At 38.8% G+C, this 23,103-nt stretch overlaps 1 protein-coding gene across 4 annotated transcripts in view; it reads left to right on the top strand.

The window, feature by feature from the left end:
• Positions 1-18,356, top strand: part of si:dkey-246i14.3 (ephrin A4) — a 44,060-nt gene extending 25,704 nt beyond the window's left edge. Inside the window, exons 2-5 of one of the 4 annotated variants that reach the window (XM_058084393.1) lie at positions 1,623-1,921; positions 4,803-4,871; positions 12,922-12,948; positions 14,269-18,356. In XM_058084393.1, the coding sequence (XP_057940376.1) occupies positions 1,623-1,921; positions 4,803-4,871; positions 12,922-12,948; positions 14,269-14,357 (484 nt within the window). In that variant the 3' untranslated portion in view covers positions 14,358-18,356. The remainder of the gene's footprint in view (positions 1-1,622; positions 1,922-4,802; positions 4,872-12,921; positions 12,949-14,268) is intronic. The other 3 variants (XM_058084395.1, XM_058084394.1, XM_058084397.1) reach the window with 3 other exon arrangements.
• Positions 18,357-23,103: the final 4,747 nt, after the last annotated feature.

The following is a 23,103-nucleotide window of genomic DNA, read 5'->3' as shown; positions in this document are numbered from 1 at the left end:
TGCCACTGCGCCGGATCGGTGCAAAATCCATCCAAGAGCCGGAGGTAGCGACATTCCAGGAGGTATTTAGAATCCCGGAATACTCCGTTATCTCCCTAATGGCTTTCTCCCGCCATTCAGTCTCTCCGTAAAGCCTCCAAAGGTCCATTGTGTCGCTTCTTCAACCGTCTCCTCCTGACTTTGGCTGATTATTTCTCCATGTCAAAGCCAGAACCCCATCGATTGGAAGTGATGTGTGACACAAGAGTGAAGAGGGAGCCCGGGCCCTGATTGAAATGACTACATGTTCTTCTCCCGGGGCGCCAGCAGTCACAATTCTCCACTCCTCACCCGTTAAAATTCCCATGGACAACTGGCGAAGACGCGATGCCATGGATTTTCCTCTTCTTTAGACATAAATATATACATAAAATATGTATTTATTTTTTGCTGTTTGGAAAACTGCCACTTAATTTCAGTGGCAGATTACTATCACTGTCCTGCCCCACTGAAAGACTCAGCAGATCATTCCTGCTGCTGGAAAAGTGGAGATTAATCATGTATCTACTCTATCTATAAGACCAGGAAGTTCTTGCATTGGCTAATGTAGCATGACTGCCACTTAGTTTCAGCGGCAGATTACTATCACTGTCCTGCCCCACTGAAAGACTCAGCAGATCATTCCTGATGCTGGAAAAGTGAATGTCTCTTGGAGATTAATCAAGTTTCTACTGTATCTATAAGACCAGGAAATTCTTGCATTGGCTAAAGTAGCATGAGTGACACCTAGTTTAAGCGGCAGATTACTATCACTGTCCTGCCCCACTGAAGGACTCAGCAGATCATTCCTGCTGCTGGAAAAGTGGAGATGAATCATGTATCTACTGTATCTATAAGACCAGGAAGTTCTTGCATTGGCTAATGTAGCATGACTGCCACCTAGTTAAAGCGGCAGATTACTATCACTGTCCTGCCCCACTGAAAGACTCTGCAGATCATTCCTGCAGCTGGAAAAGTGGAGATTAATCATGTATCTACTGTATCTGTAAGACCAGGAAGTTCTTGCATTATAAGACCAGGAAGTTCTCACGTTGGCTAATGTAACATGACTGCCACCTAGTTTCAGCGGCAGATTACTATCACTGTCCTGCCCCACTGAAGGACTCAGTAGATCATTCCTACTGCTGGAAAAGTGGAGATGAATCATGTATTTATAAGACCAGGAAGTTCTTGCATTGGCTAAAGTAGCATGACTGCCACCAAGTTTAAGCGGCAGATTACTATCATCACTGTCTTGCCCCACTGAAGGACTCAGCAGATCATTCCTGCTGCTGGAGAAGTGGAGATTAATCATGTATCTACTGTATCTATAAAGCCAGGAAGTTCTTGTATTGGCTAATGTAGCATGACTGCCACCTACTTTCAGCGGCAGATTACTATCACTGTCCTGCCCCACTGAAGACTGAGCAGATCATTCCTGCTGCTGGAAAAGTGAATATCTCTTGGAGTTGAATCGAGTATCTACGGTATCTATAAGACCAGGAAGTTCTCACGTTGGCTAATGTAGCATGACTGCCACCTAGTTTAAGCGGCAGATTACTATCACTGTCCTGCGTTGGCTAATGTAGCATTCCCCCTCGCAGGTTAACATCAGGGGAACTCTCCATCCAGGTCAGCCTGAACGACTACCTGGACTTCTACTGCCCCCACTACCCCAACAAGCAGTCTGTGGGAGCCAAGGAGCCCGAGACGCTGGCCCTCTACCTGACGGAGGAGGCGTCTTTCCGGGGCTGCGTGGACAACGGGGCGGCCATCAAGCGGTGGGAATGCAACACCCCCGATGCGCCGTTTGGACCGGTGCGCTTCTCGGAGAAGATCCAAAGATTCACCCCCTTCTCTCTGGGATTTGAGTTCCTGCCAGGACGACACTACTATTATAGCTGTGAGTACAGTATGTGTGTGTGGGGGGCACGGGGACGGGGGGGCACACGGCCAAGAGACATGAAGGCCTGCCATTGTTTACGATCACTTTGAGTCTTGCTGATCCATTCAGGAAAATTTGCCAAGCTTGACTAAACTCTAACAGCCTTTTGTTAACTTTCTCTGTTTTATTGTTTCGTTTTTAGACTCGCTAATAAAAACGCTATTTCAGGCTCTTATACACTCCATTTCAGGGGTGTTCAAAGTGTGGCCCGGGTGCCATTTGTGGCCTGTGGCTGTTTTTTATTGGCCATATGCACATTCTAAAAAAGTAAAAAAAAAAAAATTTTATTAAACAAAAACAGCAAAAATGAAATATTAAGAGAGCATAAAGTTGAAATATTATCGGCTGTTTTTTATTGGCCATATGCACATTCCAAAAAAGTAAAAAAAAAATTTTATATTAAACAAAAACAGCAAAAATGAAATATTAAGAGAGCATAAAGTTGAAATATTATCGGAAAAAAGTTGGAAAGTATAAAGTTGAACAATTTAGTTTGGTAAATATTATAATATTGCGATAATAAAATCAAAATATGAGTTTAAAGAAAAAAATGGACAAGAAAAAAAAATTAAAAAATAGCAAAAAAAGTGTAATTTAATGAGGAAACGTTCATACTACTACTAATGATGATGATGATAATAATAATAATAATAGTAATAATAATAATGGTAATAATAATAATAATAATAATAATAATACGTTTTTTCACTAGGAACACAAAGCTGACATGCATGCTGTTTTTTTTCCTTTAAATATGAAAAAAAAATCTGTTCCTCTGTGGAAAAAGTTTGGACACCCTTGCTGTATATTCAGTACACTAGTTTCATAATATATATTATATAATATATACGTATATACGTATATACACATTAGTTCACTTAATTTGTTTTTGTTATTTTTGTCTTTCATACTATAGCGTAAGACATAAGCGGGTTGCGTCTTATATTCATGCCAGTACAGAACATCCCTCCGCTAGCAGAGGAGGAGGAGCGGCAGCATCCCTGAGATGTTCTAGCGTCTGTCAAAGCGTTCTTCCTTGTTGAAGCGAGAGGTGGGTGGAGGCGAGACGAGGCAGCCAATGAAGGGAGGAATAAAGCGAAGACACGGAAGCGGGGCGGTCACAACGTCTTGCGGGGGAGAACTTTGGGCATCCATGCAGTCGGACGGAGAAAGAGAAGAAAGTGACGGACGGAAGGAAGGGAAGAAGGCTGGACAATGGAGCGTTGTCAGGGAATGACACACACACACAATCTGTACGCTATTGTGGCTGCTGGGCCACTTCAGAGAAAAGCAACAATAGAAGGACCCCCCCCCCCCCCCCCCCCCCCCCCCCCCACAGACACACAACCCCTCGGCCCGGTCGGACCACTTTGGGCTCGGTGTTTGTGTTTGTGCCACATTAGCGCTAAAGTCGGTCCAAATATTTAATGTGCTGAATGGACCCGCGGCTCTGGAGGCCGAATGAAGGCATTAGACAACAATAGCGTTAGCGCCGCTAATTCCGTGAGTTGCTTCAGTCTGAGCCCGGCTCAGCTCGTCTGCTCCCACAGGCCGCGGACGCTCTTTGTCCTCACGTTCCCACAATTGGGCCTTTAAAGCACAAATATGGAAAAATGGCACTGGAGACTACCAGCTTGGAAGTCGTTTCCAATGGCTCGTGTCGGGAGAACAGCTCGTCTGGGTTCCTCAGCGTTGGACCAGCCTGGACCACCTGACCTGTCATGTCATGTTAGCATGAGCCATAATGCTAATATTCAGTGTGATACATTACGTTCACGATAACATTGAATATGATTATTTGGTCATATTTCTGTCACAATCAAGTATAGAAATTTGAAATGTAAGCGTTTTATAGGACATTTATTGATATTCCTGGAAGTGGACGAACATTATTACATGTCATCTAATTGTCTAATATAATCATTGAATTAAGAATAATCAATATATCCATATTAAATTGTATACTCCAATATTATCTACAAAATTTACCTAAGTGAACTACAAAAGAAAAACATAACCAATACATACACGTAATATATATATTTGTATACTACATTATCTATAATTAACTCAAATATATAATAGAATGTATAAAACATTGATATTTCTTTGTTTAAAAATTGAAATAATTTCATACATACGTATATTATATTACTGTTTTTCACATTTTGAAATGAAATGAATTAAATTGTTATATTAATATACATAAATAATACACAAAAATATATAATATAATAATAATAATAATTAAACATTGTGATTTTCTTTCATTTAAAAATAAAATTAATTAGCTATATACATAATTATGATCAAATACAATATGGAACACTGATTTTTTTCATGTAAAAATAAAATAAATAATTGATTTGTATTAATATAGATAATTAAGGCAGTATAATATCTAAAACACTGATTTTTGTCATGTAAAAATTAACATTAATAATTAAATGTTAGTATAAATAAATGTATTAATACACATTGAGATTTTTTTTTCCATTTGGAAGTGAAATGAATAATTCAATAGTTCTATGAATATATGTAATGCACTCAAATATATCATTGAATATATAAAGCACAGTGATTATTTTCATTTCACAATAAAAATAATGAAATTCTTTTCATACACGATGTAAATAATACGCTACACATGATTATTCCATTATATATTGGCGATATAATCATTTCCATCAATCATTTATGCTTCTATTGGATATTTATTGATGTTAAATGGGTTAATTTGTCACTAAATAATCCAGAAAATAAGTCAACGATGGAAGCATACGTGATGCATTTAAGTGCAGTGGGGAATTTCCATAACGGCGTTCTTTCTCTGGCTCAGCTCTACCCACAGATGAAGGGCCTCGGCTGCCGTGTATGAAGTTGCGCGTCACCGTGTGCTGCGAGAGCGGTGAGTGCGCTCCTCCCTTTCATCGTCAACCCCCCCCCACTCCCCCCCACCCCCAACCACCCCCAGCAGCACCCCCCCCACACACCTTTCATATTCCTACTATCACAGCTCCTTTTCATGTCACTCCTGACCCCGTTTCCGCCATTCCTGGTCCTATTGGTTCACCTCCAGCATTCCGATGCAGCACTTCCACTTTTTAATCCATGAACTTTGGCTTTTAATGGCATGGATGCTTTTTTTTTTTTTTTTTTTTTCCTCGCCATCATCCGACCCCCACCCCCCCCCCTCGCTCATCCCAGTGTGAGATTCCCAGACCTGATCTAATCCAGAGCCCGCCTGGAGTCATGTTAGTCTTCCACTCCACTGAGCTGCCCCTTCGGATTGGGAATGTCGCCCGCTTCGCTGTGGGAATCCCTGCGTGTTTGTTCCTGTGTGTGTGTGTGTGTGTGTGTGTGTGCCTTGCGTGCCGTTTGGCGATCCCATTTGGATGTGTGCTCGCCTTCATATGCGTGTCCGAGACGTCTGTCCCAGTTCCCATCCAAGTGCGATCTGCAGGGGGGCCGGACGCGGGGACACGGGGGGGCAAAGTGGGTGTGTGCCATTCCCTCATTTGGGATCACTATGATGTCTGAAATCATCACATTGTGTCCATTTTTGTAGTTTGAGTATAAAAAAACATGTTGACGACCTTTGAAATACATTGGGGTCACATGATTAGAGCCCTCTAGACATGCAGTAACACCCCTATAGTCCCGTTGACACTCCGGTTACCTGTTACAAGGCTTTTTCAAGTATTGGAAATAAGTCTCAGAGGTCCAGCGTAGTGGATTGGGAATGCCTTGTTCAAAAATCCTGCCTCGATTCCGGAATTGACAGGTTCGATTCCCAAGATCCCCAAGAATACGGTTATCCATTTAAGGCGTAAATAAGACTCATTTTCGTGTGCGTCAATAAATGTGTTCCGGGACAAGTGGACAGGAAGTGACATCGAAGTTTCAGACAGCCATATTGGATGAGACACACAAGCACCAGACCTGATTGCTGCAACAACAGGCTTTTATTGCAAGTTTGAGTGTGTCTTATTTTCTCCTATTATGTCTCCTATATTGGGTACTAGGATTGTAGAGGTGACCATAGGGGTGCTATTGCATATCTAGAGGGCTCTAATAATGTTAAAAATGTGCCAAATTTGGTGATTTGGTTCAAAGGAAAGGAAAGGAAAGGACAGGAAGTGACATGGAGGTTTCAGAGTTGAGTTATACCTGGAGTACGGCCATATTGGATGAGACACACAAGCACCAGACCTGACTGCTGCAACGACAGGCTTTTATTGCAGGTTTGAGTGTGTCTTTTATGTCTTAAATGTCTTATTTTCTCCTATTATGTATCCTATATTGGGTACTAGGATTGTAGAGGTGACCATAGGGGTGCTATTGCGTATCTAGAGGGCTCTAATAATGTTAAAAATGTGCCAAATTTGGTGGTGATTTGGTTCAACGGAAAGGAAAGGACAGGAAGTGACATGGAGGTTTCAGAGTTGAGTTATACCTGGAGTACGGCCATATTGGATGAGACACACAAGCACCAGACCTGATTGCTGGAACAACAGCAGGTTTGGTCAGGTTATTGCGGGTTTGAGTGATGTCATTGAACGGGGCCCTTAATCCCCAATAAAAACGAGGAAAGATGAAACTCAACTCTGAATCTCGACATCACTTCCTGTCCGCCACTCACTCTGCTCCCGGAAGGAACATATTTATAGCAGCGCACAGAAGTACGAGTCTTATTTATGTCTTATTTTCTCCTATTATGTCTCCGATATTGGGTACTAGGATTGTTTAGGTGACCATAGGGGTGCTATTGTGTATCTAGAGAGCTCTAATAATGTTAAAAATGTATTTAGAAGGTCGTAAACAGGTTTTTTATACATTTATAAATGAGGAATCGTACCCTGTGATGTTGACTCGTCGCGGTCGTTTCTGGAACCAATTAACGGCAATGAACGAGGGATGGGTGTATATTGGTGTGTGTTCCGTGTTGTGATTGGTTCCTGTGCCTTGCCCTGACCCCTGTGGTTCCTCCAATGGTCCGCCTCCTCTCTCATTGTGTATTTACTTCCCTTCTCAAACTACCTGATGGAGTCTCCTCTGCTTTTGATGTTCTCTTGTTCCTCATGAAATGTTCTCCTTAAGCATTCTCTCCTCCGTTCGGATCCTCCTGCTCCTTGAGCAAAACTAATCCCGGCTACATTGGCTCTTTGAGTTTTCCGATCTTCCCTTTCTTTCTTTGTGGACGCGTCCGTCGTTGGCGAGGTGGGACTAATCCCCCCCGTTCTCCGTGTCTGGTACGCTCCTTTAAACCGCCGATCCTCACGCTGACTTTTTTATGATCTTTCACCAGCGGAGCAAAACTAATCTAGGATGTAGTCTCTTACACTTCCTCCTGGCTCCGCCCTCCTCTTTGTCCTACACACTTGCCCAGGGATGAAGGAGGGATGGAAGGATGGAGGAGAGGAGACGGGGATGAAGGCTTAGAGAGTATACTATGTATACCATGTATACCAGTATACCAGTATACTCTATGTGGTACAACGCTTCATAGCCCAGCTAGCATGATGGATGGTGCACACACAAGAAATACACCACTGGTAGATCTTTTTACGCTGTGGGTGTGGCATAACTCTTGACATCCCAACATTATTGTGAGTACATTTTGAATAGTGCACAAGAAAATAAATAGTATAAGTTCCTTATACCCGATATAGGAGTGTGCATGCGTGCATGTTTTTGTGTTCCTATGTGTGTGCCGTAACTTTTAACATTATTGTGAGGACCTTTTGAATAGTGCACAAGAAAATAAATAGTGTGTTCCGTATACCTGAATAGGAGTGTGCATGCATGCATGCATATTATTGTGTGTGGTGTAACTCTTGACATCCCAACATTATTATGAGTACATTTTGAATAGTGCACAAGAAAATAAATAGTATGAGTTCCTTATACCCAAATAGGGGTGTGAATGTGTGCATGTTCTTGTTTTCCTATGTGTGTGGCGTAACTTTTAACATTATTGTGAGGACCTTTTGGATAGTGCACACAAGATAAAAAATACTTACACGAGCATGTGTGTTCTTGTTTTGTGTGTGTGGCATAACCCTTGACATCCCAACATTATTGTGAGTACATTTTGAATAGTGCACAAGAAACTAAATAGTATGAGTTCCTTATACCCAAATAGGAGTGTGAATGTGTGCATGTTCTTGTTTTCCTATGTGTGTGGTGTAACTCTTAACATTATTGTGAGGACCTTTTGGATAGTGCACACAAGATAAAAAATACTTACACGAGCATGTGTGTTTGTGTTTTGTGTGTGTGTGTGTGTGTGTGTGTGTGTGTGTGTGTGTGTGTGTGTGTGTGTGTGTGTGTGTGTGTGTGTGTGGCATAACCCTTGACATCCCAACATTATTGTGAGTACATTTTGAATTTTGAATAGTGCACAAGAAACTAAATAGTATGAGTTCCTTATACCCGAATAGGGGTGTGCATGCATGCGTGCATGTTCTTGTGTTCCTATGTGTGTGGTGTAACTCTTAACATTATTGTGAGGACCTTTTGGATAGTGCACACAAGATAAAAAAATACTTACACGAGCATGTGTGTTCTTGTTTTGTGTGTGTGTGTGTGTGTGTGTGTGTGGCATAACCCTTGACATCACAACATTATTGTGAGTACATTTTGAATTTTGAATAGTGCACAAGAAAATAAATAGTATGAGTTCCTTATACCCGAATAGGGGTGTGCATGCATGCGTGCATGTTCTTGTTTTCCTATGTGTGTGGTGTAACTCTTTACATTATTGTGAGGACCTTTTGAATAGTGCACACAAGATAAAAAATACTTACACCGAGCATGTGTGTTCTTGTTTTGTGTGTGTATGTGTGGGGCATAACCCTTGACATCTCAACATTATTGTGAGTACATTTTGAATTTTGAATAGTGCACAAGAAACTAAATAGTATGAGTTCCTTATACCCAAATAGGGGTGTGAATGTGTGCATGTTCTTGTTTTCCTATGTGTGTGGTGAAACTCTTCCAACATTATTGTGAGTACATTTTGAATAGTGCACAAGGAAATAAATAGTATGAGTTCCTTATACCCGCATTTGGTTCAACGGAAAGGAAAGGACAGGAAGTGACATCGAGGTTTTATCTGGAGTATGGCCACATGGGTAGGCCATATTGGATGAGATACTCTGAATCTCGATGTCACTTCCTGTCCGCCACTCACTCTGCTCCCCGAGGAAACATATTTATAGCAGCGCACTGAAGCCCAAATCTTATTTACATCTTATTTTCTCCTATTATGTCTCTTATATTGAGTACTAGGATTGTAGAGGTGACCATAGGGGTGCTATTTCGTATCTAGAGGGCTCTAATAATGTTAAAAATGTGCCAAATTTGGTGGTGATTTGGTTCAAAGGAAAGGAAAGGACAGGAAGTGACATGGAGGTTTCAGAGTTGAGTTTTATCTGGAGTACGGCCATATTGGATGAGACACACAAGCACCAGACTTGACCGCTGCAACAACAGCAGGTTTGGTCAGGTTATTGCGGGTTTGAGTGATGTCATTGAACAGGCCCCCCCCCCAAAAAAAACGACAAAAGATGAAACTCAACTCTGAATCTCGATGTCACTTCCTGTCCGCCACTCACTCTGCTCCCTGAGGGAACATAAGCACAGAAGCATAGTCTTATTTACGTCTTATTTTTTCCTATTATGTCTTTTTATATTGAGTACGAGGATTGTAGAGGTGACCATAGGGGTGCTATTTCGTATCTAGAGGGCTCTAATAATGTTAAAAATGTGGCAAATTTAGTGGTGATTTGGTACGTGTCCGACGTATAACAGCACAGGGAACGCAGCGGGGGGGGGGGTGTTTTGACAAATTGTCGCCCCTGGGTGTGTGTATGTGTGTGTGTGTGTGTGTGTAGCGTGTGTGTGTGTTACGTTGGCCGAAAATTCAATTTGTGTGTTTCTTCTCTGGCTTCCCAAGGCCTGATTCAAACGGGACCAAAAAAGCGTGTGAGATGAACCACGTGGTGTAAATTCGGCTTTTCCGTTGGTCGTTTTTCCGCGGCACCGCTGATGGAGCTGGTGTTGCATCATACACACACACACACACACACACACTCCATCACTCACCTTTTTTTGTGTAACCCCTAAAACTCCTGTTGTTGTGTTTTCGTGGTCCTACTGTGAGAAGACTTCCTTTCCCTCTAATTGATTCCTTCTCTCCTTCCCTTCTTTTTCCTGTCCTTCTCCCGCTGGGAGCTGTCCGTTGTGTTCTTTTTCACTTCATGCGTTACTTTTTTTTGGGGGGGGGGCAGAAACGTCTTACGTCTGCCTTTCTTCAAGCCACCCCCACGCCTCCGAACTGGATCAACACACACACACACACTTCAATTTGCCGATTTATTTCCATCACATTCCCGAGTTTTCCCTAACATTAATGTTTGTTAACGAAGCGCTATTTGTCGGTTAGCATTAGCAGCCGCCCCGTCTAAAATGGCGGCATCGTGAGAGGGCGGAATGGTGGAACGATGCCTGTCAATGCGGCAGAGCGTTTCACACACACACACACATACACATACACACACACACACACACACACACGCTCACGTTTATCCACGGTGGTGCAGCACGTTTCCGACTGCAGTGCGGAAGAAAGGTGGGGGGGTGGGGAGGCAGCCTTCTTCCCGACGCGCCACCGCCGTCGCCATTTTTTTTCGCGGCAAAGCTCGCCACGCGTTGATTTGGTTCGGAAACGTTGACGTCGGTAAATAACAGGCTTTTTTTCTGCGAGGCGCAACTTTGCACGATACGGAAAGTTAGCCGTTTTATACGCCAAGTGTTTCCTCTCGTGTCGATAAATAAGAATAATTTTTAAAAATGAACTGTGCATAGTATTAGTCATATTATTATGACTTTTTATTATATTATATTTTTATTATATATTATATTTTTTTATTATATATTATATTTATTATATTTATTATATTTATTATATTATAATATTATTATAATATTATTATTAGACATAGTATGTCAAAAATAAAACTCAACACTTTTTTTTAAAAAAGTAAAACGATTGTAAATTAGGACTATTTTCAATGTTTCATGCTACATGATAATTATATTCTACATATGATTTTATTTATTTTATTTAATTAATTATTAATTTAATTTTTTTAATTTTAATTTAATTTTTTTTTCAGTTAGGAAATATTTTGTCCTTCGTAGGAATCTCTGCATTTTATTATATTAATGTACCTTTTTTTAAGATATTAACACTCATAACTGTCAGCTTACAAAATACATTATCATTTGATACCTTTCTAAAAAATATATATATTTTTTTTTTAAATGACATTTTAAAAACAATTGCGGCGTTTTATTTTTCCAAATGTTCCTTCATTATTATGGCATGGATGTATGGAATATACGGCACCGCACACACACACACACACACACACACACACACACACACCCAGATGTTGCAAATTAGCATGCTAGGCCAAGTCCCAGCGTGCTATTTAATGGCTGCTTAAGCCCAAGATGGCGTTTAGTTGTTGACGAGGAGGTGTCACTCTGACATATTTATTTACATCATTTCCTCCCCTTCATGCTACTAAAACTGAAGTCATATTATTTTGGCTTTTTTATCATTAAAATGACTTTTCTCCTTTTCATATTTTGACTTTATTCTTCTAATGTTATCTTTTCCTATAGCTAATTTTCCAAAAATTACAACTTGATTATTTATTATTTTAGTTTAGTTTAAAATTATTTTTAATGTATTTTAGTTTAGTTTAAAATTATTTTTAATGTATTTTAGTTTAGTTTAAAATTATTTTTTTAAATGTCATCTTTATGCTACTAAAATGACATTTCATTTTTTCATATTTATATTTTTTCTCATATTTATTCTCCTAAAATTGTGACTTTTTTTCCTAAAAAAATAGCAGTTGATTATTTTGTTTTTTTGTTTTTCTCATATTATGTATTTTTTACTAGAATATTTCAATATTTTAAAATTGCATTATTTTCCTGACATTACAAAATGAGTAAAACTAAAAAACTAAAATTTAATTTTTTTTCTCATTTTCTTTATTCTTATAATGCTAACCCCTCCCACCCCCTGCCTAATTTTCCCAAAATGACAATTTCATTATTTACCTCTTTTTACTTTCTCATAATATTGCATTTTTTTCCTTTAATATTTAATCTTTGTGCGACTGAAGTGATTATTATTTTTCCTAATTATATTACAAATTTATTCTTGTAAAATTGCAGTTTTTTTCTCTTGGAATTTTTACCTCTAAATATTTGGACTTTGGAATTTTCCATAATATTTGGGCTTACTGTGTTGACTTTATTCTTGTCCGATGTTATTATTTGGAATATGGAGCGTTTTGGACAGGCCTCCTCACCCCCGCCACCCCCCCACCCCCCTCAACCCCACCCGTCCATTATGTCCTTTTAGTCCAACCACCTGCTGAGACGCCCAGACTCTTACGCCCCCCCCCCCTCCTTTTTGTCCGTGTGTCTGACCTTGTTTTCCATCTTTCCTAAACTTCCTTTCTTCCTCCCGTCCACTACTTGGTCTCGCTCTGTCATTTGGAATTTTCATTTCCTGTATCTATGTGTGTGTGTGTGTGTGTGTGTGTGTGTGTATAATCCCATCATTCTTACGCTTCCTCATTTCCATAACACTTCCTGTTTTACTATTGTTTGTTCTGTATTGCTTTTTTTCTCCCCCTTTTAAGAGAATATGCAGACTTTGGGCTTCATTTTTCATGGCTTAAGGTTTCTTAATAAAAGATAAATGTCTCCCTTGGCTCATTTTTTTCTTCTTCTTGCAGCAAACACTTCTTATTTTTGCATGCAAACTTGATGAGTCAGCCACTTTTTTTGTGCCTCAACTTCCTGATAAAGTTTCTCTCTCTCTCTCTCTCTCGCTCGCTCGCTCGCTCGTTCGCTCCCCCCGCCAGCATCCAGCGGCTCCAAGCAAAAACAAGGTGAGATTTTTCCTCAAGTGACTTGAACATGAAGTCATGAACGACTCCAAAATTGGTCCTGGACACGTTGGAAAATTAGCATCCACGTATTATGAAATATTATTATTATATTACACATGATTTGCGTGGTAGTAATGTTCTAAAGACTTTTGGAGCCAGTGGAAGATAATTGTTACTAAATGTCAATCATTTTACCAGACAAAATAGCCACTTGGATATTTGGTCAAGACGCTATAAGACGTTCTAAGTATGTACTACGTATGTACTATGTATGTAGGTATTATTTCAGGGGAAGAACCAACATGGCCGCTTGTGGCATACCGGAGGATGACATTATTATTATTCTTCATAATATTAGCTTTTCTTGTTCAAAGCGTTACCACCTTTATCTCATTCGTTACAAATTTATTTGCATTTATGGTCATTTTTCATTAATTTAATGAATTTGTTTTAATTATGAACATTATTTCCACATTATTTAAAATAAAATGTATTTAAAGTATTTATTAATATTATTCTCCTAAAATTATTTTGTATTTTGTCCATTTTTTTGTTTCCAACTATGTCAACTTTCAGCATGTAAAATCTTTATTTTAATTATTTAAATTGATTTAAATAAAATTATAAAGATTTTATTTTGATTCCAATTATTTAAAAATGTATTTAAACATTTTCTAATTGATTAATATCATTCTCCTAAAGTGACAATGTTTTTTCCCTTTTTTTGTTTCCAACTATTTCAACTTTCAGTTTGTAAAATTTGTATTTTAATGATTAAAATTAATAAAAATAAGTGTGAATTTTATTGTAATTATTAAAATTAATTTTAAAATGTGTTAAAATAAAGTTAATTGAATTTTTTCTTCAAATGTATTAATATTATTCTCCTAAAATGACAGCTATTTTGTCAATTTTTTGTGTCAAACTATTATATAACAACTTTCAGCGTGTAAAATCTTTATTTTAATGATTTAAATTAATTTAGATAAAATTATAAAGATTTTACAATTCGATTTACAATTATTTAAAAATGTATTAAAGTAAAAATTGATTAATAACATTCTCCGAAATTGACAGTTTTTTTCCCATTTTTTGTTTCCAACTATTTCAACTTTCAGTTTGTAAAATTTGTATTTTAATGCTTAAAATGACTAAAAATAAGTGTGAATTTTATTGTAATTACTAAAATTAATTTAAAAATGTGTTAAAATAAAGTTAAATTTCTTCTTCATAATTGAACTTTCAAATGTTTATCTGGGCTCAGCTAGCATGCTAACCGCTAGCGGAGAGCGCTGACTCACCTTCACGTTGTCCTTTCAGCGACCGCACCTCTAAACGCCGTTTGCTCATCGAGGACTCCTTCGCTTCCTCTCCTCCTCCTCCTCCTCCTCCTCCTGCTGACCACCTGACCTCCTGGCACCCGTTCCCCGGCGAGACCACGCTCAGGAAAAAGACGGCGAGGGATGATCCACGCGGTCCCGGTCCGTGCGGACGACGGGGCGGACGACGCGTTGTCGCAGGTGGATGCACGTCTTCACTCAGGGACAAGAACGTCTTTTGGGTTGGCTTCCTGGATCGCCTCCTTGATATCACGGCTAGTTTTCACACACAAATGAGGTCCCACGGTATCGCTGGACCGATGATATCATTCCACAGTCCACACTGCGGCCTTCACCAAGGGAGGGGGGCACACCGTCCCATACTAAGTCCTGACAAGGCCAGTAGCCTTTTTCCTACATCACGGAATCATTTTCTAGAATTGACTTGCTATGGATAAATACAACAATATCAGCAAAATCATCCAATTATTCCCATCAGCGATACGGCTCATCCAGTCATGACAAGGCCGGGAATGCTGATACCGATACTTTTGGCATTTTTCATTTATTTTTACCAACAATTACCAAAAATTTTTATTTGCGAGAATTTTTGTAATAAAAAATAAAATAAGACAATATCAGCAAAATGATACCAGGGCCAATACTGCTGATATCAACACTTTTTTCCATGACATTTTCTCAATGATTGAATGAGACGCTGATTGAACAATATCAACAAAATATAATCATATCAAATAATATCAGCAAAATCATCCAATTATTCCCATCAGTGATACGGGTCATCAGTCGATACTTTTGTCATTTTTCATTTATTTTTTTACCCACAGATTTATTTGCGAGTAATTTATTTGTAATAAAAAAAAAAAATTTTAAAAAGACAATATCAGCAAAATGATACCAGGGCCGATACTGCTGATATTGACACTTTTTTCCATGACATTTTCGCAATGATTGAATGAAGTGCTGATGGAACAATATCAGCAAAATATAATCATATCAAACAATATCAGCAAAATCATCCAATTATTCCCGTCAGCGATACGGGTCATCCAGTCATGACAAGGCCGGCATTGCTGATATCGATACTTTTGTCATTTTTCATTTATTTTTTACCCACAAATTTATTTGTGAGTAATTTATTTGTAAAAAAAAAAAAAAAAAGACAATATCAGCAAAATGATACCAAGGCCGATACTACTGATATCGACACTTATTTCCATGACATTTGCTCGATGATTGAATGAGATGCTGATTGAACAATATCAGCAAAATCATCAAATTATACCCGTCAGCGATACGGGTCATCCAGTCATGACAAGGGCGGCATTGCTGATATCGATACTTTTTACATTTATTTGTAGAAAAAAAATAAAGAAAAAAAGACAATATCAGCAAAATGATACCAGGTCCAATACTGCTGATATCAACACTTTTTCCTCAATGATTGAATGAGGTGCTGATTGAACGATATCAGCAAAATATAATCATAATATCAAACAATATCAGCAAAATCCTCCAATTATTCCCGTCATCATTCTAATGTTTCCACAAGTTTCAAAGAGGACTCGGGGTGTCTGATACTGCTGATCTTAGTATCAATCCGATACCAAGGCCAATATTCCTGATGCCGATACTGGTTTTACTTGATGTTGTGATTTTTGCCAAAAACCGATATGCTGATACTGTCCAACTGTCAATTTCCGATAACGATATCAGCCCATACCAATACGTGTAACATGACATCCTGTATCTCCTGTGTTGGAATGAACACGTATATGTCAGATACGGCATCTTGTTTCCAATCTGATACCGAGTAATCGCAGGACCAAAATTGCTGATACGGATATTTTTCTACAAGACATTTTTCCAAATCAAGGAATGATGATCAAAGCCCCTCCCATGTCCAGTAATTCCCGGTCTTCCCAAAGGATACCATGACATGAAAAGCCCCCCCCCTGCTATATTATTTTAGTGCTGATGTGGATATTTATGGATATTTATCTCCGAGCATTAGATCGTGAGAGCGGTGCAAACAAGACTAATGGGAGAACTGGGCAAGGCTGCTGCGCCCCCTACTGGGATCTAACTGGTTGTACTGGAATGGGACCGGGTAATGATGATGATGATGATAAGTGGACCCGGGGGTGCTCTGCCCCCCCCCTGCTGTGCGGCCTGCCAGAGGGGATTGTGGGTAAAAAGAACATCCCGGCCGGTCTCGCTCCACTGAAGCGTTCCGCCGACGCTCGTGTAGAGCAAGAAGACCATTCGCACGCTAGATGCTTTTTTCTACTCTCTTCCTTTTCCTTGCAGGATGCCCAAATACTTCTTATACAGTACTACGTATACCATGTGGAAATACATACATAGTACTTATTATACATAATACTAATTTCATCAGTTCAACCATATTCCATGTTATTGTTTTTATTGCTTGGTCAGTTGGAAGAAAAGTTATAATAGGAGAATAAAGTCCAAATATTAATGGAAAACGTCACCAGTTTTATGGGAATAAAGTGAAAATATTCCGAGAAATAATTCCTAGTCTAACCAAGAAAAAAAAAGTCACACTTTTCCACGAATAAGCTTGCAATATTCTGAGTAAAAATAATCTCATTTTAGTAGCATAAAGTTGAAATATTAAAAGGAAGTCATTATTACCAGAAGAATATTTACATGATGGAAAAAAATACTTTATGACAAAGCCAAAATATTAAGAAAAAAGTCACAATTTTATAGGAATAAACTTGTAATATTAGGAGGAATAAAAATGTTGCATAAATTTAAAATATCAAAAATATTTTTTTAAACACTTACAATGAGGAAATATAAAATAGCATAAAGTTGAAATATTGAAGGGGAAGAAATGTTATGTTAAGACATTATATGAGAACATGGTTTGGTGTTTGAATATTATGACAATAAATATAATATCAAAAAATGATGACCACATGAGAATGTACCTATGAAAAGCTGAAATAGTTGGATTAAAAAAAAAATTATGAGAATAAAGTCTAAATTTAGAGACAGAAAAAAAATCACAATTTTATAAGAATAAGCTTGTAATATTATGAGAAAAATTTGTCATTTTATTAGCGTGAAGTTGAAATATTAAAAAATATATTTTAATACAAGGGATACAAGAATAAAGTCAAAATATTAAGTGAAAAAAGTAGCAAAAAAAAAATTTTTTACATGAATAATGCGGTAATATGAGGAAAAAAAATACTTGAACCGCATAAAGTTGAAATATTGAAGAAAAAGATGCTTTTTTAAAATGATATGAGAAACAAAACAAAGTTGTCATTTTGGGGAAATTAATTTGGGAAAAAAACTAATATAAACTAAAAAAAAAACTAATATAATAATATTATATAATTATGAGAATGAACATTTACATGGCCCTCGGAGGAGAAAGTTAGGACACCCCCGATCTCCACAATTAAGCCCAATTAAGCCACAATTAATAATCTCTAATTATTAAGCTGCACATTTTTGCATAATTTTCTTCCAAATGGGCTCTAAAATAAATTCATTATTTCGTCTTTTGGTGATTATTTCTGTCTCTGATCCAATCCGGTTTTAAAACGCATTTTAATATTATAATATTAATATTATATTATACTAATATTATATTAATATAATATAATATTAGTATAATATACAGTACATAAGAATTCCTGTGTATAGAATAAAATAATGACGTAAAATGTAGATATTTTTTAAAAACCTGCTGATTTACCTGCAATGTTTCTTTGTGTTGGGCGGCCATTGTTTTTGTCCAACATGGCTGCCAGCCGTGGGTGTGAAAAGCCAGCATAAAAGCCCAATCAAGCTGCTTTTGTTATGTTTTTGTACTGCTAATTTGGGTGCTAGCGCTTCATTGGTTGTGTGAAATCCTTTCCACGCTCCAGTAACGTGTAGTTTTATGTGTCGTGTTCCTTCAACGTTCACATTTTAGTGAAGAATGGAGCTTCTTCTGTGAAGAGACGTCTGCAATCTGAGCCTTTTTTGTTTTCGTTTTTTTTAAATATTGTATGAAAAATGAGAAATAAAACGTGATCCATCTGACTTGCATTGTAACTTTGGTACCATACACACACACACATGGTAAGACCTTGATACGACCTTGTGATGTGAGAAGGTCCCGGTGACGGTAGGAACCCGAGTCGGGCGTCTTTTAGCCAGTCCCGTTTATTCATGGACCTCGCAGGCTTTATTGGCCGTAAACAAGCGTGTGTATTTCTATATTTCTATATTTATGTATTTATGTATTTGTGTATTTATCACAGGACTGCTGTGTAGTAAATTCCCAAATGATCTGTAAAAGCATTTCCATTTATATAGGCTGGAATGTCCGAGCTCGGGAAGGCAATTTCCTGGCTAACGTGGCTAATGCTGCTATTTCATGCTTGATGATGTCTGTGTTGATGACACCTTGTTGTCGCCGCTTGTCTTCCACGGTTTTGGATGGATGACCTTGATGTCCAAAGCGCATGTTTCTGCTTTTATTTAGCATTCCGAAAGCCGGGAGTGCTTGGAATATTTCAATGTGAAAGCAGTCTGGAGTACGGAAGCGACTCAGAGAAGCCGTCATGCTTTCGAGGAGTCGTCGGAGGAGTGCATCGAAATCACACGGGGGTGTTGTTGTTATTATTCCGGGCGGGGGGCGGGGGGGCGGCGTTCCAGCCAATGGCCAAAAAGCATAAGTAATTGATATGCACATAAAAATGTCTCTTCCCGACACGTCTGGCTCCTCGGCATGACTGCTGGATCATTGCATTAGGACTTGGGATCATCGGGATCAGATATTGACTTGTTCACCTCGTTCGGAATTTTGGGGCCGGATTGTCGCCAAGCCAAACAAACAAACATTTACATCTCAGCATGTGGTTATGGTGCATTCAAGGACAGTGGGAAATCTCAACGCTTGCTGAAAAAACATTATTCCAAAAAAAGCATATTAAGTAAATGTTCCATATTTTGGGCCCAAATGAAGAATTTAAGTATAAAAATGTTCTAATTCCCGACGGTCAACACGTTGCTCTTGAATGCAACTGAAAAGCCAGCATTTGAAGAAACGCTGCTCATGTTTGACAGACGATACAAATTGACTTTGAGGAAAATACAAAAAAATTTATACCCTATCCCGGCTGTCTCGGGGGGGGGGGGGGGTACACCCTGGACCGGTCGCCAGCCAATCACAGGGCAGACACGGCAAGAAGCCTTTTCACTTCCTGGTTGCTGTGCTATTTCAATGGGAGAAATGCAGGCAGAGTTCTTATAAAATGCATTTTTTTTTCATCTTAAAACGGCATCAAACATGCTCTCCTCTAAGGTGGAGTTGCATCATCACCCTTTTGTGCCTCTTGGAAAAAAGACGTATAAATCCGTTTTTGGTAGTGAATGAGTTCATGTTAAAATCTCGTCTCCTGTGTTGCCAACCTGGCGATTTTGTGTCTTGACGCCATATTTGATCAAATGTAACCACTTTTTCTAGCGTAGACTGAGATTTTTTTTTTATATTTGGGGACTTAAAACTTGTCCCAAAGGGAGTCACAAACCGGTAGTGTAGAGTCGGCTTCCGGGGCACACTGCCTGGATTTTAAAATAAAGTATTATCTTCCAATAAATCAGTTGCTATTACATATATTCACCAGAAGAGGGCGCTACTCATGAACATGTCATGTTGCGGTGAGTCGTACCATCAACACAGCATCAGCTAATTCCAAAAAGTTGTCAGCCATTTTCATTTCATTCATTTGTTTTAATTCTGAAAATTAGTATTTATTCATACGCTTATTATTATTGGATTATTGGATTATTAAGTATTCATGATTATTATTATTTTCCTAAAATGATAAAATGCTATTTTGTCCATTTTTGGTTTGCAACTATGTCAACTTTTGGCGTGTAGAATCTTTATTTTAATTATTTAAATTAATTTAAATAAAATTTATAAAGATTTTATTTAAATTACAATTATTTAAAAATGTATTTAAAACATTTTCTTATTGATTAATATTATTCTCCTAAAATGACAGCGATTTTGTCCATTTTTGGTTTGCAACTATGTCAACTTTCGATGTGTAGAAACTTTATTTTAATTATTTAAATTAATTTAAATACAATTATAAAGATTTTATTTTAATTACAATTATTTAAAAATGTATTTAAAACATTTTCTTACTGATTAATATTATTTTCCTAAAATGACAATGTTTTTTGTTTCCAACTATTTTAATAATTAAAATTTGTATTTTAATTATTAAAAAAAATAAAAAATAAGTGTGAATTTTATTGTAATTAAAATTAATTTTAAAATGTGTTAAAATAAAGTTAATTCACGTTTTTTATCATTTTTTTGTCTCTTCTATGAGATTATGTTTTTTTTCTTCCACCATTTTTACAAATCTTGCTTGTCGGTGAAATCAAGTACGGTTCATCGACTTCCCAACTTTCGTACTCCGTTTTTTTACGGAAACACAACTTCGCTGACAAAACGTTTCAGTTTCCAACTTTCTCCAGACGTTCTTACGCCGCATCTTTGCCTCTCGCCGCCTTGCTCCTAATTAGAGCGCATTACATTTCCACACAGCGGGTTCTCTCACTGCTCTTTTAATTGGAGCGGCGTAGAATATTACAGCTGATAATGGTGGCGTTCATCACAACCACGGAACGTTAACGGGAAAAAAAAAACATTCGACTTTCTTTGCGGAATGTCGGCGTCATCGAGACATGTTTTTTTTTTCTTTTGAATTCAACTTTCTAAAGTTTGTAAAGTTAAGCGGGGCCGTGGTTGGGAACCACGCACGGCGTCACTACGCCATCCGTACGGCTAACGCCATCGCTTCGATGTCACTTCCTCTATTTAACGACGTCACATGCTGTGGTTGTTATATTTGAAACGCAGGAAAAATGCTGTGAAAAACTGATTCAGTTAACATCCGTTTTGGTTAGAGTCCTTCTGAATGACGCTAACCAAGGTTTTACTGTATTTACCTGAAAAAAGACACGCAACACGGTTCAATGTCAATTCACCGGGTTCGGGGGGAGTCAGCGGTGTAAACAACGGCGTGACGAGTGCACAGCTGACATATTCCGAGGCGACAAAAGGTGAACACGAGCGAGGTGAGAGGGCGTCCTTGCTGTAGGAAGTGACCTTCTGTGAGAAAAGGGATTACACAGTCCTTTAGAAAATCTTCTAACAGGATTTCGACTCCTATTGTGAACTTGAACACGACACCCATTGGGGGGCGGGGGGGGGGGGGGGGGGGGGTTACCTACGAGGGATCTTATGTATACCGTAGCCTTCACTTGGTTAAAGTAATGATGGCCGCAGTATGAAGGCCGTTTTTAAATGCGTCCCATGTGTGTGTGTATACACAAGACGAGGCGGGGGTCCCGGTGGTGGGTACCCGTCCCCCATCACATGACGCTTTCCTTTCTTTCATCCACTTTTAAGTAAGTGACACTTTGATAGTCCCTCATGTTCTGCTCTGTTGGTTTTACATTGGGAATTTGCATCGACTCAAAGGTCTCTCACCGCCTCATCTGTCTTTTCACGCCGCGTCAAGGATCCCTCCTCGCCTCAATTGCTGTCTCACGGACTTCCAAGTCTCCTTTTACACCGGCGAGGAACTGCCGAGGAATCGGATCAGGGCCCGTATCTTTTTTTTTTTTTTTTTTTCCAGAGAAAAGCACACAAGTGTCTGATATGGTAAGCCAGTTGGCCGCATTATCAAAGGCGGCCATGTTTTGATACCGAGTCACACATACGCGTACGCGCACACTCAACCGGGATCTGAAGGCTCGCCGATGTACCGTATCGTAAAGTTGTGCCAACTGCGGTCATCGAGATTTGAGAGTGCAGCGAGGAATTCTGGGTTATTTATATCCGGGAAAACCTCCAAAGTTAAACACGATTTGTTCTGTCACGCCGGTTGACTTCCAAGTTGTTCCCACAGGGAATTGTGTACATGGAATTAGCCTTTATAAAGAGAAGCTAACCACTGGATAGTTAAACCCAATCAAGTGGAACCTCGGTTAGCCGGATGCTAAAATGGATGCTAACAATCAATTTTTCCCATAACAAATCACGGAAAACCATTCCAGAAATGCAAAAACACGTTTTTATAGTTTTAAAATGATAGTTTTACAAGCGTCTATAAATAACCCGCACAGAAAGCTTTCTAGATCTTCCAGACTCTTCGCCTCTTCCAGCAGTTTTTCCTTGGATTTCCTGCCTCCCGCCCAAACGGTCTGTGTAATTTACTCCATCCCCAGCATTCCTCCCGCCGAGCCCACTCCGCTGTGATTGGTCGCACTCCCAAGCGCTCCCGAGGACTTCAGGAAACGAAGGTACGAAGAAACTAATGCTAATGCTAAATGCTAATCGCATTATCTGACGCATCGGCATATGTTTAATGCACGTAAAATCATAATTAGAAAACTACGAAAACATTTGTGAGGGTCAACCTCAACTTGGCCAACGTAACTTCCGGTTCCGGTGGCCATTTTGTCCGCCAGCTAATAGGATGCTAACAAGGACGGACCAGGATGGCAAAATGATCGACTTTGTTCTTATTTCTGGTTCCATTAATGTTATTCCGGATCATGGAGACGGGCCTACGCATGTATGTTGCTAGTTAGCTAACATGTGGTTGTTGTTTATGTTAGGTTAGCTACATATAAGTCAGGGAAAACATAATTAGACCACCCTTGAATCTTCCGTTTCGTGTCCATTTTAATGCCTGCTACAACTTTATTTGGACAAATATAAGTACGAGTTAAATACGAGTTTATTTATTTAGCGGTA

Source organism: Doryrhamphus excisus, chromosome 10 (assembly GCF_030265055.1).
Source record: "Doryrhamphus excisus isolate RoL2022-K1 chromosome 10, RoL_Dexc_1.0, whole genome shotgun sequence".
NCBI classification, from domain to species: domain Eukaryota; kingdom Metazoa; phylum Chordata; class Actinopteri; order Syngnathiformes; family Syngnathidae; genus Doryrhamphus; species Doryrhamphus excisus.
The sequence above is the reverse complement of the archived record's forward strand: the minus strand, read 5'-3'. Positions and strand labels throughout refer to the sequence as shown.